Source organism: Eurytemora carolleeae, unplaced genomic scaffold, assembly GCF_000591075.1.
Source record: "Eurytemora carolleeae unplaced genomic scaffold, Eaff_2.0 scaffold137, whole genome shotgun sequence".
Taxonomy (NCBI): domain Eukaryota; kingdom Metazoa; phylum Arthropoda; class Copepoda; order Calanoida; family Temoridae; genus Eurytemora; species Eurytemora carolleeae.
In genome coordinates, this window is record NW_019396143.1 from 367,143 (window position 1) to 385,783 (window position 18,641).

General features: G+C 30.4%; 1 protein-coding gene across 2 annotated transcripts in view; it reads right to left on the bottom strand.

Moving 5' to 3' along the window:
- Positions 1 to 7,901: 7,901 nt before the first annotated feature.
- LOC111696258 (glutamate receptor ionotropic, kainate 2) overlaps positions 7,902 to 18,641 on the bottom strand; it is a gene marked incomplete at its 5' end in the record, with an annotated part of 45,077 nt that continues 34,337 nt past the window's right edge. The window contains 9 exon segments of one of the 2 annotated variants that reach the window (XM_023465815.1): positions 7,902 to 8,231; positions 9,154 to 9,214; positions 10,551 to 10,599; positions 11,107 to 11,162; positions 12,537 to 12,586; positions 13,798 to 13,858; positions 15,545 to 15,640; positions 17,602 to 17,653; positions 17,959 to 18,007. In XM_023465815.1, coding sequence (XP_023321583.1) covers positions 8,179 to 8,231; positions 9,154 to 9,214; positions 10,551 to 10,599; positions 11,107 to 11,162; positions 12,537 to 12,586; positions 13,798 to 13,858; positions 15,545 to 15,640; positions 17,602 to 17,653; positions 17,959 to 18,007 — 527 coding nt within the window. 2 annotated transcript variants of the gene reach the window in all.

Genomic DNA, 18,641 nt, shown 5'->3' on the forward strand with positions numbered 1-18,641 from the left:
GGGTTGACGATAATATAAGTAAAACAAAATTGCCCTATTTGGTGTAAAAAATATGTAAACAGTTTTTTTGTCCTACTGAGTGTCTATTTTGTTTCCATCAAATATTGTTTTGCTACTCATATTTTATAATCGGCTAAACGGACTTTACGTATAATTTCAAATGACTCTTCATGCATTAAAATAGCAATGCTTGATTCACAACGGTACCCATAAAACCTCTGTCAGATTTATTCCAGTAATCTACGGAAACGCTTTTAATTATAGAACATCTTGTCTACCACCTGTTTTATGCTTTAAAAATATTAATTGGCATTTTTTTCGAATTTTTAAGACCACTTTTAATGTAAATTATTCGATGATGTCATGGGACACACGTAACGCATCAGCTGTGTTAAGTTCACACTGTACGCAGTGTACATCTTTACTCGATGACCAGTTAAATGTTTAAAGGATATAATTGTAAATCGGGCATTGCAATCTTTGCATAGAGGGTCATTTGAATTTACGCTTGCAGTCCCTTTAAATATTGTTAAAGGGGGAAGGCGAAGTGCTTGAATAAAGTAATTAAAAAGCTTAGTTTGTTAAATTTAGAACATTCTAGTTTTTTAGATTATTTTTTTTTTCTTCTAAATTTGTTTTGATTTTAAATGTAAAAATGTCCCAAACATTCCATACTGATATTCTTTATGTATACCGTGGATGAAGAATGAATGTACAGAATAAGTTAATATTTTTGTAAAATTGGAACTCATAAACATATGTACATTTATAAACATTATATTTTTACATCAGACATGAATTAGAAATAAGCTACAAATATAAGATTCAATTTCTTATTTAAAGTTACTTTACTTAGAACTTTTTTTTATTCCAGAAATGAAAAATAGCTTGTTTATTCTAAACCTGCATTTACACATTCAAACAGATTGATTTGTTTATTTTTTTTGGAAAATATGTATTTTGTGGCTTCTCAGAATGTACAATGTACAAATACTGAATGTTTTTACGACAACTGCACAAATATGAACACTTAGCAGTAAACTGCACAAATATGAACACTTAACAGTAAACTTTGCACAATTAGCACGAACAAGAAGTACACTTTTCATCATTTGAATTAGTTCTCCCATGTTAGGTGTAGTTTTATGTTCGTAATATTGGTATTAATCCTGATTATTTCATAAACATGTGACAACAAGTGAGAACCAGAAAACTGTGGAAAAAGTCATATTTCTTTTTGGCCAACCTTAAGAAATGGTTCTAATGATTTCTAATTTTCAATTGTTTAGGGGACATTTTGTAAAAATAAATCAATTGTCAGTTACAAATTACAATATCTTTCAATGACATTTCACAAAGAAAATAAAGTCGACGATAAAAATAATTTTCTTGGTTCTCACTTTAGATATATATTTCATTGTTTTATTAACCAAAGGAATTGAGTCTTTGCCACAAACTCTGATTTTCTAATCCCTATATCTTTACAACCCAATGTTGTAGACCTTAGATATTTCAAACTATGTATTCTGTTAGATAAAATAATTTAAGTTTGAAATATAAGAAAATAGGAGTTTGTGACAATGACTCGATTCCTTTTTACCTTTCTTATTTTTTTCCAAAATATTATGTTTAAATTTTGGTCATATGTCACGTTAAAACTCAAAAGAAAAATTTGGTCCTGTGAAAAAAATCATGTTATTGGAAAAAAGTATATGTTGTAAAAAGATGGCGAATTGTAAACAATTGTAATTTTCAATGTTTAAGCTAATGTTCTTCTAACTAGTATTTGAAATTATCTTCAAAATGTTTTGAAAAATGAATGGAACGAAAGAAAGAAACCTGACATGTTAGATTTTCTTTCTGTTTTATGCATCATAGCTATTTTACCATCCTAAAGGCATACACTGTAAACATTTAGCATAATCCACCAAATTCATTTTCTAATCTATCTACCCTTCCTTCAACATTGTCATGGTTGTTCACACAATGGACAATGGTACTCGAAAAACTGTGGAACAGAAGACGACAGTTAGTCTCAAGTTATAATTAGAAATGGTCCAATGAAACACAGCAGATGTGATGCGTACACTGCAGACCAATTTAATAAGTGGATTTTCATTATAACACTTTTTGTTTTAAAAAACATCAGATACATATAGGATCGTCTTCCTATTCCACAGTATTATTCTATGGGTGCCACTTTGTTGGGAAAATATGACTTTAGTTTAAGTTCTCTTTGATTATAAATGTATTGTATTACGAATACATTTTGGCAAATTTCAAGACATTTTTTCGAAAACCCCATTCATTTACAATTATTGAAATTACGTTTAAAAACACATATTTGACCTACAAAATTTACTTATTTACTTTTTTACATTTTAAAGTAAAATTTTCATTTAACAAATCAGTCAAAATCAAATCAATTGTTTATTTTGGGCTATTTCTTTTCAAAAAAATATTTTTTCTCAAAAAAATATTCATTTTGTTCGGAAAGTTCAACAATATTGTTGTCAAATGAAAGACTTATTCATGTATTGCTGAACAGTAAAGAAGCTGCACATGTACAAATGTGTATGTTTGTGCAAATGTACATATATATGTTTGGTACATGCCGTACATCAAGAAAGATACAACTAAGCCGGAAATTCAAAAAAATATTGTTTAACGAAACTTTGAGTTTCCTTTTCGGGGTGTATACATTTTTGTAGATTTACTTACAAAATAGAAAAATTAAAAGAGAATATAAACTAAACTTAAAAAAAGAATATTTCTTACAAAAAATGTTGAAATCTACAAAATTACCTTACCCCATTCGAAAAACCTGGTTTCCGACACTGGGTTTCATAACAGTACCATGTTTTAACTTCTAGGCTATGGAGCCCACATACTTTAGTTATAACAAAAATTGTACACTTTTATGCAAATTAACGTATGGTGGTTCCTGGTATATCTTTCTTGACATACAGGGGTACCCAAAACGAAAGAGATGTTAGAGACGACTTTACGGACCTGACATTGTCTGTTCCCCTACACTCATGATTCCCAACAACTAAATGATAACTTTTCCCCCCCCAAATTATCAAATAAACCATTTGAAGACCAGCTTTAAGTAAAAGGAATTGATTGAACCTTGGGATCGTCATATTGGAAGATTTTCAGGTCGTCTTTACAGTCTCATATTTTGTTGGTAACCCTGAACAGTGTACATAACCAAATCTTGCCAAGCCAGCATATTAATCTCAGACCAACCTAGCGTTCTTTCGCAAAGCATAAAAACATATATTTTACTTTATGTTTATAATAATATCAAACTGCATAATTTGAAAAGTGTAATAAAATCAATGTCGTTAGCTTATTCAAAATCAATTTAATTCGAATTTTACTCTTTTGTTTGCATTTTAAAATTGCTTTTATTCTCTCAATTCCAATCAATGTTTTTCACTTTGTACAGTTAAGAAAGTATTAAAAAAGGATTTTTGAAATCAAGCAAGTATATAGTTCATTGTTTTAAAGGTTTAATAGTGCTCAAAGTGCATATACCTATAAAACATTGTTCTTTTCTAAAACTTATAAAATTTTTTTTTTGAATTTTCTCAAACTTACCTTTTTTAAAAGTTCACTTAGTGTTTGTTCAAACTGTCTATGTATCCATAAAACTTTGCCATAGAAATATCAAAATTTCAAATTATTTTAAAACATTGTTTTTCGGTTTGTATTGAATTTAATAAATTAGAACTAACCTATTTTTGTGAAAACACTTAAATTTTGTACCCTAAATATTTTCCTAAATTATTTTAAATAAATGTTTCTTTATATTGTAAAATATAGGTTATAAAGATAGAGAATTATGCGAGTTGATAAACCTTGTAAACTACAGAGACCTCTAATATATAAGCCCAGCAAGAACCAGTTACCCCCTTACTATGACCTAAATTGACTTAAAGTTAGGGTGATCAGGCGTCCTGAAGTTCTTCAATTACTACAGAGGAAGTCTTATTTAGACCGTGAGACATTGTTTGAAGTCACTGCTCATGAACTGGGGTATCGGGTTACTAATGACTTCTGTCTCTGTGGGTGTCCCTTGTTTTTGTCCGTAGGTTTCTCTGTCGCAGCATTTCACGTTTTCGCCGTAGCTGTTTAAGACTGTTCTCCATCCCACTCCCCTCCCAGCTTAAGCCTTCAATTCACTTTAGTAGGTCGTCCTGATGGCATTCACAAGAAGCATCTTTAGGACGTCCTGACTGGGTCTTCACAAGTCACTGTCAAGTCAAGGGCGTACACAGGGTTCCCCCACCCCAAAAAAAATTCTTGTGGTGGGAATGGTGAGGGGGGGGGGGGGCAGTTGGAAATTGGGGGTGTGCCGCATGATCCACAAGTATCTTGAAAGTTATGCCTGTTATAAAAAAAAAATTCTATAAAAACGGAAAAATTATATTTTTTACATTTATAACTCGAAACTTGATTTAAAATAAATTCTTGCAATAATTTATTAAAGAACACCGTTTTGTCACAAATAAAAATTTTTAAAATATGCAAAGTTCAAAAGTTTTATTCTTTTAACTCGTAGTTTTACCATATCATGTTGGATGATAAAAATGTCATGTCAAAAAAACTAAATTTAATTAATTTTAATCAAATTTTACGATATCTTTAAATATTTATATGATATCAGATGTGGGGTGGGGTTGAGAGTGTGTGACAACAATCCTAATAAATATGACAAACATATGATGAAATTGAAATTTTGAAATAAAATAAATTTCAAAAAAGCATTAAAAATCATCATATTTATTTTCCTTTTATGCCATTTGGATATTGTTTCTTAATGCTTTTAATACCCTTAAAAGCATTGTTTCATTAATAATAAAGTAAGAATCAAAGAGAATAGATTATACATAGAGTGGAATTTACTCGAAAAAGTGTAAAACGTCCATTTTGTTGTAATGTTTCCATATTGCAGGTGAACTTTACATATTTGTGCTATACAACCTTTTGGGCCCTGGAACATCATTATAGAAAAGTTTTCTTGAAAATTATTTGATTTTCTCTAAATCAATTATCTGATCACCCTGTCATGTACAAAGATAATATATATATAGATATGCAGGCAGGTATAAATTTTGAGGTCTTGAGAAAAGGTGCAAACAGCACCATCTCTGTCGTACGCATGGCATTTTATCCTCTGGATTTTTGCTAATTTATCACTTTGTTTATGCGTGATAACACTAAATGCGTACTATAGTAAAGTACATCGAATCTAGGACAAAGTCCTCCCAAAAAAATGTTGCAATTTATTTGCCTTGTTTACTAGAATTCATGTATAAAAAACAATAATTTTAATAATTCTTTAAACCATCAACCCCAACATCTTAATTGCATATTGTGGTACCAATTAAAAAATCTAATTTTATTTAAATATCTCATAAAAACCGTTTGATTAAATAGATATCACTTATTTAACAAATATAAAATAATTTCCAAAGGTTTGTCAATATTTCTGTTTGTCTACTATATCTTTACTAAGTACAACTGATCATAACATAAACAAAACGCGTACTGTATGTTTGTGTTACCTTGAAATTTAATTTTCTTGGTCAAACAGGTCCAGATAGCAACACTTGAACTATACAGGATGCAATACGCGTACTGTATGTTTATATAACACAAATGCGTATTTCTTACAGATGGCAGCAAGGGGAGAAAGGAATATAGAAAGTAATCAATTTGCTATAGATGTCTCTCCTTGCACCTTTTCTCAGAGGTTCAAAAATTAGTTGTCTGCTACAAGCAATTTAGGAAGGAGGTTTCTACCTGCCTGCATATCTATATATATATTATCTTTGGTCATGTATTCCCGAGTTTATTTCAGCATAAGCTTCAATTAAAAATAAAAATCACAAGATTTGAGTTCAAAGCCTTTGCTTTTGAAGATCGATACGAATTGTTCGAACCTCTCCCGTGGGTTTTCCCAGAAGTCCTGAATATCCGAGCCCTGTCCCCTGCTGTTCCCTTTCTCTCCTGTTTCATACCCTTAGTGTATTTTCTAAAATGATAACATAAGACGGTTGGATATTTAAATTTGATTAAATTCAAGTTCTATAAAAATGAACGATTTGGTTTATAAAAATCCGTGAATTAGAAAAGGAAATATGCCTATAAAATGTTATTTATTTGCCTTAGCAAAAATTAGAAACAAATCAGTATAAATGCGGGAAAAATATTATCTCAAAATTAAATAAAACATCTCGTTGTTCTTTCCGGTTCCGCTAGTGGCCTAATCTTAAAAAAAAATATAAAAAGATATCCTTCCTCTTGTAGTTGTACACATCCAACAAATGCTTATAATTAAGGAAAATACGTAAGTGGCTTCGCAAAAATATGTTTTTTTGATGATTAATGATTTTTAAATTGAATGATTACCCAAGTTAAAAGTAATAAAGATTAATTTTTGATTATTTTTTAATTGAAGTTTATGATTACTGCTCATATTTATTAAAATGCTAGTCCAAAACTCAGATCAATACAGAAAATTCATCACTATATAAATTTATATCCTTCTGACAATGCGTATCTTTTAGGCATGGTTTAAAAAAGCATCTTGAAATAAAAATGACAGCATTCAAAGACCTTTATACACAAACATTCACTTTGTTAATTCAGATAAACATTTGACCCCTGAACATTTCATATGTTATACCATAATGTTTACTATAGCTTCACAAATTTAAGGTCTTAAACATCAGAGCACTCCTATATGCCGAGTCCATTTGTGCCAGATCCAATCAGGGTTCAGTCCATAGAGAATAGAATATATAGAGAGGAATTAAAAGAATCTCTCGGTATGAATTTTTTCAGTCCCTTTCAGCCTGAAAGTGTACAAATCATCTAAATGTGCACAAATTATATGCAGTAGAGTACATTAATACAGTATGTTTCCTATACTATCCATTTTAATTTCGAATTTTTTAAACTGTTAAATAAACTTTATAATGAACTAGGTGAATAAAAACATCATTTGATTTATAGGTATAACGGAAAATCCTCGTTTGTAAAGTGGAAGGCATAGAGTCTAGGTGAAATGATCATTGGTCAACTATGAAACCAGCCTATTTCATAATTTGGTGTTCTTTTAACAATAATTTTAGATTTCTATAAAACGATATTCCAGGGCCCAACAGGTTATATAGCATAAATATGTGAAGTACACCTGCAGTATGGAAACAGTACAACAAAATGGTCGTTTTACACTTTTTTCTAGTAAATTCCTCTCTATATATTCTATTGTCTATGGTTCAGTCATGTGTTTGTTGTCTATTCTGAACCAACAAAAATAGTATGGCGGTAACATCCATCTTTCTATCTATCTCGAATTATCCAATCAGAGTTATAAATCCTTCAATCGGCGCTATTAGTAAATGGAAATATTTACTTCTACTGAAACTATAGGTTTTAAATGCTTAAACTCGAGTAAAACTTCGTCTTGGATTTAGTAAAAACCGATCGACTTAGATTTTAAACTCTTAAAGGCTTGAATCTCCCAGGGCTATTCAAAGATCGTGAATTGCGTTAATACTACAGCGATAACCAGAACACTCAGAATAGGAAGACGACTTTTAAACTTAAATTATGACTTTAGATAGTCTAATGAGCACGGGAAACAGAAATTGTTTAGTGTAAATAGACCCACTTGACTTGACTTGTGATTTAGTAAGTGTCTAGTAAAATTATTTGCTTTATAACAACATCAAATACACTTACGTATTGCTTTAAAGCCATCTTACTTTTTCGGAGTTTTCTGGTTGTATGACGGTATCATATTTTTACATTTAAAATCTCGGCATTATCTGTTCATATCAAAACAACACTCCATCAAAAAATACATTTAAAATTCAATTAGATAAGAAAAATTATTTTATTAAATTTATAGATTTAGCATGATCAATAATTTATTTTGTTCTACTACTTTAACACATAAATCAAACAACCTGTGAATATATATTTCTTGACTTGGTATTATCTCTGTCGAGATTTGAAAAACTGATCCTGAGAAAAAATCGTCGACTTTTAAAAAAAATCTACCGATCAAAACAGAAAAGTCCGCGAACATCTCGTTAATTACAAAGTACGAGGAAAAAGGACTTTATAAGTAACATACTATAGTCCTAAGGACTATGACTACCAGCCAGGATAATGAATATGATAGGAATTTCTTCGCTTCACGCCACCAGCTGAAAATAAAATGCTGAAGTTTACTTCAATGCAAAATAAACTGAGCTGAAAACTTTAGAATGAGATATCCTCCCGATTACTTAATCTGAGTATCCAATGGACATACTTTTGATTTGCTTCTTAAACCGTTCTTTCTTGGATATAGTAGAGAAAAATTAAAAACCGGTTTTTAAAATTAGAGAGTCCCTCCTGTTTCTGTATATTAATCTTTTCAAATTTATCGGCTTCATATACGCGACTCTGATTGGTTGAATTTTATACACTTTTTAGGATACAAGTATAAGATTAGGTTAGTCTCGAGATTAAGAAAAAGAGAGGATCAAGCATTAATCTCGATATCCACTATTCTAAAGTTTTCAGCTCTGATTGATTCAGATTAATCAAAAATAAAAGTGTGTGTTTAAGAATAGTTTTAGTATTGCTAGAAAATGGGTAACTTCTGTATTTTACTTCCCTTAACATCATCTTTCAAAACCCACAAGTCTCATGTTTTTACGTAGTAAAACGATATCTATATAATGCCCATGCGCTTATAAAGGTTTAACAAGTTTCATTGTGAATCGACGATGCCCTTCTTAAAATGATGGTCATTTCAGATCAAGTTGAATTTGAAACAATTTAACAATTCTATCATAGATTAATTAACAATATCAGATAGGAAACTAGATGTCGTCTTTTTAAGATTTAAAGGGATTTTTCGTTCACAAAAATCCCTGAGGCAGAAGCCTAAAGGAGTTACGCACAAGTTTTCTCGCTTTCTGTCTTGTAATTCAACGCTGCCTGCGCGGAACTCCTTTGGGCTTATGCCTTAGGGTTATTGTGAACGAAAAACCCCTAAATCTTGAAAAGACGACAAAAAGTGTCCTATCTGTATTGTTAATTAATCTTTGAATTATATAATAAAAATCTATGTTTACTTACTCTTTGGCGGTTCATCAATAGAGGATTCACTTAATCCTTCACTCGTCATTCGGGATTCATTCTAAATAGTTATAAGATGATCATGTAAGAAAATTCAGGATTCATTCTAAATAGTTATAAGATGATCATGTAAGAAAATTCGGGATTCATTCTAAATAGATATAAGATGATCATGTAAGAAAATTCGAGATTCAATCTAAATAGCTAGTTATAAAATGATCATGTATTTTGTTTTCAACCCTACACTACGAAAAAAATTATATTCAATAACTGATTTTTTGGCCTCAAACTTAGATTGGGGAACTCGGTAGAACCTAATTTGATTTAACATTCTATGTTGAATGGGTTGCATTTCAAAGAGAAACTTTAGTTTCCAGGTAAACCTGTCTTCAAAAGATAGCATCATAGCACAGGTATAAAGTAGTAATTTTTGTTTTGGTATATGTTACTTTGTATGTCCAATCATAACTCATGACCCCCAAGACCGATTTGCCTCACATTTAAATTGGGGAACTTGATGGAACCCCTAAGATGCATTATAGCTTGGTTTAACAGTTAAAGTTAATTGGGTTGGCTTTATAAGAAAATTTAGTTTCCAAAATAGATAGGATAGTGTCAATGCATCAAGCTTAAGCCTTAAATCAATAGTTTAAAAACCTTACCTTTTAACCGGTATGTACTCCGCATGCACAAATTCAGATTGTTTTTTTTTAAAGATTTAAATGTTTAGTTCTTATTTATAAACCTCAAGTAGATCAAATAGATCATGCATGAAAAAAGTTTGGGAATATGAAAGAAAATTTATATGTTTTTTGTGGTGTATTCCATTATATTGAAACAGTATTATTATATATCATTTTTTCTTATTAAGCGGTAATCCCATATTTCTATTCTAATAGATGTATCTACTGAAGCAGGTAATATTAGTATATTATTATATTAGTATATTTATCACTATAAAGCTTTCATCGTCAAAACTCATACCAATTACATAAATTTAAAAGAATATACTAGCTAATGTGCCTAGCGTTGCCAGTGAAATATATTTTTAGAATTAATTTTTGGAAGAAAAAACTTTGATGTTTAGAAAAATCTTGACTTTTGAAGAATAAAAACCCGATTTTTTTTCGCCTATGGTCCCTCAGAGTACCCATGGGTTCCCTCAACAAATTTGGTCCTGCCGTTTGGTTAGCTAAAACTAACATATGAGCGAAGAGCTTTATTGTTATAAAAAATTACTTAACTCTGTTATCATTTTCGAAAATATTTCAGAAAAAGTACCATTAAATAATAAAAATAATATAACATTATAAAAGTTTTTCATCAATCATAAGATTTTGAATGTTGTAAAGAACTGTAAAATGTTTAGGGTAAAAAATACATAATACTATTGATACCTTATACCGCATGCTCGCCATTCTGCCTTTCCTTCCAAAGCTAGAACATCTAAACAAAAAAACTTGTTTAAAAAATCAGTAATAAAAACTATCCTTGTGTTCAAATTCTCAAAAAACCTAGACCACTCTGTTTAGAGTTTATCTATCGTAGTGATGGGCATGCATAACATGATGAGCAGTCAATCAATGTTGATATTTTTTTAAATAAAAAACTACTTTCTGTACAACATTCTTATGAATTGAATTTTTGATCTACAAGGTGTCTTTGAAAACAGAGCGTTCAGAGTAGACTTTTTAGCCTCGTTAACATCGTTGTATAGAGTTAAAAGTGCTTCTAATTGGTATAATTCTCATAAATGAAGAGGTTGTCGATAAAATATTTTTCTCTGAAATGCCGTTTTAACCTTCAAAATTAGGCCTAATATTCGAAAATGTACTCGGCTCTATTTATTGCTTTTTCACCCGTCAAACGTAGTTTTTTGTACTACGTGTTACTATAGCTAAAAAATTTAAAGCATATTTTTTATAAATATTAATTTCTAACTGGACCAGGGACCTGTATGCAAACTCAATTCTTTGTTTGATCTCGAATCCCCAAGGTGTTCCAAACTCCTGAATATTTTCTCACATCTCAGATGAATTACATAATGTTCTAGCTTGGGAACCCAGCGTTGCCCAGGAGAATCTTTTAGTTACTCCTGCCGTTTACCCGTTTACCCGCGCTTAGTCGTAAAATACGATTTTAGCAGTCTTTCCCTAAAAAGGTTAACCCACTTAACGCAAAATCTGAAAACTATGCTAAGAAAATTTCTGTAGTTCTCCCGAGTTCCCCGATACAAAGGAATTGAGTCTTTGCCACGAACTCTGATTTTCTAATCCCTATATCTTTGGATTCCAACGTCGTAGACCTTTGACATTTTAAACTATGACTTCTTTTAGATCAAATAATTTAAGTTTGAAATATCAAAGGTTTACGACATTTGGTTCGAAAGATATAGGGATTAGAAAATCTGAGTTTGTGGCAAAGAATCAATTCCTTTGAAGGAAATCGGTTAGAAGTTACATGAGTTAGGGTTGGACATACAAACAGACAGACAAGCAGAGATTACAACTTTATACAGATTAATATAGGTTCAGAACAGTAATAATTAAGGTCAGGTCTTTGATAAACAAAATCGTGCTTTGTAAGATCTTTAAAAAATGACCCCATGCATGCAAAAAGGGAAATGTCCGTTTTACAACGGTATTGTGGCAGAAAAACCACAAATAAAATAAAAATTTTTGAAAAACCAAAATAGATCAGACAAAGCATTTAAAGATACCTTTTTAATCGAACTTGTTTGTTTATCAATGAAGGATCCCTTTAACATTTACATTTATTCTTTTAATCTGTTTAGTCCTACTCTTCCCTGACAGAAGCATTAAACCGAATCTAAAGATTAGAAGATTACCCTCTAACTCCACTCACCAAAATGAAGTGCATGTCTGCAGGCAAAATAAGCATAAAATGGAAAATTATACCCTAGAATAAAAAACAACTTAAAGGGACTGTAAGCGTAATTTCAAGTGACCTTCCATGCACAGATAACAATGCCCGATTTACAACAGTATCCTTAAAGGCTTTGTCTAATTAAGGATGAATTAGGTATCCATGTTTTTGTTTCATTAAACTGTTCATTTTCGTTAGCAGTTTCAGTTGCGAAAGTGACTTGTGTATTTCTTGCTTCTAAGAAGCAATGGAGAAACTCTCAGAAATAAACACTTTTTGAAAGTTTAAATAAACAACTTTAGCTACCCCCTTTTTCATCAGATAAAGGTTTCAAGGGTACCAATGTAGGGTTACATGAAGTTACGCTTACAGTCCCTTTAAGTTAATAGTTTTTTATTCTAGGGTAAAATTGTCCATTTCACAAAGACGTACCCGGAAAGTCCCCATGACAAATAAAGAGTTAAAATATGAAAAAAATCATCTTAGATCTGAGATGCCTGGGAATCTTGATAGCAGCCCCAGATAAGCTCAAGAATGCAAACCAAGCCTAGATATTTAATTAATTAATTTGTTAAATTCAAATTTGTCTAGTTATCTCTATGTATTTTTTAATATGAAGAAAAACATTTATAAAACAGACAAAATCTATAATATGTATACGTTGTCACACAAAAATTTGCAGTTGGGGTATTGGGCCTACTGAGGGAACGATTTTCGTTAATTTTTCACATACATACTTTTTTGTTTTACCCCCTTCTTTGAGAACATTAGTCAAAAATCTAAAAATTTTAAAAAGTTGAATTTTTTGTGAAAATTAATCGAATATTGTTTCTTTTTACCCAATACCATACTACAAAGTTTTTGGGAAAACCTGTATTGAAAAAGCAAAAATTTTTGTAAGAAATGCGAAATATTTTCTTCGAGGTTAAACAATTATTCATTGAAACCCCCAATAACAAAAACCTTCGATGCTATTAAAAAACATTAAACATGAATATGATTGAACATTTATTTAGATTCACAACAGTGTCTGAATTTAATGTATTTAAGCCGCGTCTCAAATCCCCCAAAAACCGGTTTCAAATGAGCGCCGGCTTAAATCTTGAAAAATTTAATACAATACTAAGTGGAACCAACAAACTTTGAGTCGCAGCTTAAATTTAAACTTCGGCTCAAATTCTTTAAATTTGGCCTCAGTACTATTAATCTCTTAATCTGATTAAAAATGATGGATATATCCTTGTTTATCTATAACTTCTATATTTTACAAAACGTATCAACTGTAAAGGTATAAAGATTATGAATAATGTAATGTGCATATAACTCTTAAAATAAAGATTGAGTTGACAGTATACTCTTAACTTCTTGATCTGATTAAAGACGATGGATATATAATTTTTTATCTTTAACTTCAAATAAATTGTGCAAATATCTCTTACAATAAAGATTCCGTTGACATCACGGCAACTGTTCCATTATAGGGTTTGGAGGCAACATTTCAAGTAACCTTCATTGTACAGATTCACAATGATGCGGAAGATATTGTGTTTTTCTAGGTTAAGAAGTGTTTAAATCTGATATTTCCAAGATAATTTCTCCTGCATTAGAAATGCGCATGTCAGTTTTGTTTATAAAACACAATTTGAAATCATTATTTAAAATTACAACCATGCTTATTATTTTTAATCAGAAAAAGCGTTTGAGAGTACCGTTGTAAATCACAAGAACAGTCCATTTAATAAAGAAAATGCAAACAACCTGCTAATCCACATCCAAGTAGAGTTACAAGGAAGATACCTCCTAGATTGGCCAAATCCAACTAATAAACATCACAAGGTCACGAAAAGACTTTCATCTGGACCTGGTACAGTAAGACCGACAACAATAGTAAGACTTAATTTGCAAAATATCTTGGATTTAAATTTTAAAAAAATTAATGAATGAGATTCAGTAATCCTTCTTTTTCCACAACCTGGGGATTTCGCATTAAATGTTTGAATTGCAAAAATCAAAACATTTAATGCGAAATCAAAAAATGCCAAACATGAAAAAAGAGTTTGTGAAATAAATTTGCTAAACATCCTTTTTTTAATAAATAAAAAGAGACAATGGGTGCCAATCCACTTTAATGGTGTCTTTGCAAAACGTTATGCAACTTATTTTCATTTGAACTTGTGCAATCTGAACTAAAACCTTTAGAACGAGATATCTTAATCCAAATCGGTAAATTAAACAGAACTGGGAACTTTTGAATGGATAAATTTTAATCCCGACTGCTAATTTCAAATTTAGGTTTTGGGAATCCCAATTTGTTTTTTTTAACAAATGTAAGAATTACAATTTTTCAATTTTGAAAATTTTATTTGAAATTAGATAAATACAGGAGGTAGATTGTTCATAATTCTTAGTTAACATATTTTGGCTAAAATACTTTTAATCTCCTAATATTAATTTAAATTTTAAAATGATAAAGATTAAAGGTTAAAATATCAAAAATATTGCTTAATTTTTGACGTTTTAAGGATAGAAACAATAGATTTTCATATAAAACTTTAAAATTTTTTTCTTTCCAATGATATATAATTTTTCATATTTGGATGCCCCCCCCCCCAGCGTATCCTAGTTTTCATGTACCCCAGTAGGGATAGGGTTAAGTTAGTTCTGTCAAATTAACAATAAAACCAAAATTATAAATCTTTAGAAGAGAGGATTTAATCAAACGAAGTAATGAATCTAAAGAATTGTGTATTAATCAAATATGGTTTCTCCTGAAGCAAACGAAGTAATAAATCTAAAGAATTGTGTATTTAATCATATATGGTTTCTGCCGAAAATAAGATAGTACAGAGATATATACTAAAGGCGAAAATATGATACATTTTCTACAGCGCCTTCTAGTTTGTACAACTGGAGTACACGACCAATTAGCAAACATCTAATTTAGGGATATTTAAGGATCCCATTGATACAGTGATAACCAGAAAACTGTGGAATATGTAGACGACATTAAAGCTAGACAGAAGTGCAGTTACTGTTGTTACAAAGCAAGTACCTGAACTAGACAGTTGATAAATCATAAAATGGGTCTTTTTACACTGCACAATATTTGTGCCTCATGTTCATTGGAATATTTAAAGTCATAAATCGAGTCAGAAAGTCGACTTCCTAATCCAGAGTTTTCTGGTTATCACTGTACAAAACGTAAAACCTACGAAAATAGATTAAATTCATAAATGGTTTATGTTAACAATTTAAATGTTTCTCTGAAAATTGTAAAACTTGCCTCCTGAATAGGTATTATATGCGATTAGTGGCGGTTAGATGGCAGTCATAAAGCTGGTTGTAGAAATAGCATGCCGTGGCGGTACGACCAAAGGCCTACTTAGTCCTGTCCTATCAGTCTGTATATGTCTACTGACTAGTCTATGGTGTCTGCTGAAGAAAATGTAGAAAAGAGATATTTTAAAATCTAATCAATGACGAAACATTCATGATCTAGATGTTCCTTGGTAACAGAGGCTGATGCAGATTGTAAACACTGTCCCCCACCTCTCTTTTGCTTCCACCATTTATTCTTTAACTTGTGAAAATCGCCATTTTCCTAAGAAAAAAAAGATCACATAATTATTATTTAAAATTATACTTTACAGGGAAATCAAGGGAATTTTATTTGATATTTGATATTTGATATTTTATTTGGCTTCCTGAGACCAAATTTGGTCGAGGGAAGTGAAATTTATAGTTAATTGAATAAGTAGTTGTACACAATTTGTTCACGAAAACTCCGTAGATGGGATAGTTATTTTACTTAATATTCCCAAGGAACATTAAATAACTTAAATTCCCTCTTTTAGGTGAATGATAGAGCGCTAATGCTAGTCAAAAAGCGGTAAAAAAATAATGAAGCAAAATAAAATATACATAGTTCTAAAAATATATGTATTAATCTTTCGAATTTTTTTATTTCTTATATTTTGATTAATAATATTATATTTTGATTAAAAATATTAGATTTTGATTAAAAATATTAGATTTTCATTAAAAAATATTCTTTGATTAAAACTATATTTACGTCTCACTGTTGCTCTTAATATTTTGGTACTTTGAACTTTCTGAAAAGATAAAACCTTGAAAGATAATTCTAGGAAAATCGAGAACTATATACAAACACATATACACTTAGAACAAATACATATTATCTAGAATCTAGAACTATACACATGCGTATTATCTTGAATCTAGAACTATAAGCATACATCCTATCTAGGAACATAAACATATACACATATACATATACACATATACATATACACATATTCACATATACACATATTCACATATACACATCCATATTATCTAGAAACACCCCCATTTACACATATAAATATACACATATACACATACATATTATCTAGAATTTAGAACTATATACACATAAAAAATTATCTAGAAACATACACATATAAACAAAAACATAAACATACACATATACATGTAAAAATACATATTATCTAGAATCTGGCCCAAATTATACCTTGATAAACCCAAGTATAGGTGTTACAGTGGGACAAAATATTGGTTGGCCTTCAAAAATAGAATTCGTTTTAAAGTTTAAAAATTTACTTGTGAAAACTGAAAAATCCTCAAAAATTTTTTTTTTATGTATTTTTTTATGAAACACTGAATTCAAAAATGTTCAATTCATAAAATTTTCTCCGAAAGTGGAATAATCTAACGGCAAAAACCAACTTTTTAGGGAAAATTTGCCCGAGTCCTACAAAAATATATATATATTTGTGGCCCTAGATCAACCAACTTTCACAATTTCAAAAAACCACCAACATTCAACAGGGCAATATTTAGTGGTTAGAGGCGCAACTTTAGTTCCCATATCGACATGTTTCGAAAAAATTGAAAAATCTATCTCCCTAAGTGATTGTGCTTGCGCTGACACATTTTTTAAAAAAATCAAAAAAAGTAAATTTCACATGGCTTTTTTGTAAGTTAAATAAAACAATTTTTGCCGCGTGTTGGTAATTTTTGAAAAAAATTCAAACTGTCCCAGGGTTAGTAATATACACAAGGAAAAACTGAGAAAGTAAAAGTAACAATTAATGGTTGATATGAATTATAGACTCTGATAAGCTGACCACTGATGAACTTCAGTTTGGTTTTCAGAAGCTAGCCAGTACTACAATGTGCAGCTTGGAGAGTCAACTCTGTAGTGGATTATTACAACAGAGCTGGTAGAGCAGTTTATGCTTGTGCGATGGATCTGAGTAAGGAATTTGATCTTGTGTCATGGGAAGTGCTCTTCTCAGAGTTATTGGAAAGGGGTGTTTCACCTCTAGCATTAAGGTGTTTAACATGAGTAATGATCAATATTGTCTATTTGTGCATAATTTTGCATATTTTTCTCTTTTCTTTTGGAAACCTGTATTTTCAAAAATTTATTTAAACAAATTTAAACTACACCATTTATATATGTATTTATATATTTGTGTGTGAATAAATCTTTATAATAATATTAAAAGGTCAAATTATTACTAAAAAGTTGCAAACCTGCATCTTGAGAATAGCGCTGTCTAGAAGATCCTTGAACCCAGAGCCAGGTCTTTAAAAATTAACAAATAACATTTTTGTTTATTCCAGGATGATTAAAAAAGCGGTGATGTAAAAATCAACATTTGAAAGCTAAATTAATTATTGAAAAACAAACAATTATTTTTAAAATAAACCTAAAACTTTTTAAATGTTATTTTTAGATTGAGATTTTCTTTTATTTACTTAGTTATAAAAAATTGGGTTTTAGCAGAGTGTTGGCAGTGGTTTAAACTTTACTCTCACGAAAACGAAAATGTTTTTTTTGCATCCGAACCTAGGGTGCTGGGGCACTAAATTTCGTATTAAAAAGAATACCTTGTAGCAATCCCGTATCCTTTTGTATCTAGATTTCCTCCAATTTGAGCTGAAATATTATAGTATTTAACCCTTAAACATTGTTTGATGAGAGGGACTGAGGGGTTCTTTATAGATACGTTGTAGACCTACAAAATTGATCTTACAATTATTGTTTTAATGTCAGACCCGATACCAGATCCGAATCAAGAAGGGTCAGTGTGATTTAAAGGCCTCAAGCTCTAAAGAAAAAATTAATGAGAATTTTGCCAATTACTTCTTAAAAACCAAAGCTAGCAACAATTGCTGTAAAGTGTTAAAATCTACATTAGAATAGCTACAGGCATACGTGATTAAGAGAGGTAATATCAAAGCTCAAAGCGTTGTGACACTTCAAAGTCGACCCTATCTTAAGATTGATGAATGTAGCACTGTTTTAAATGCATACACTCTCATCTGATTTGTACTACGATGAGAAAGCACATATAAATATTGCAGGAATCCCCCCCTTCATCTTTTTCTTAATGAATATAGTAACCTAAAATATTGTCTACATTTTTGGAAAGCAACTAGGATCAAATTCAAAATATTGCAGGAATCCCCCCCTTCATCTTTTTCTTAATGAATATAGTAACCTAAAATATTGTCTACATTTTTGGAAAGCAACTAGGATCAAATTCAAATATTGCCAAACAAACTTACAA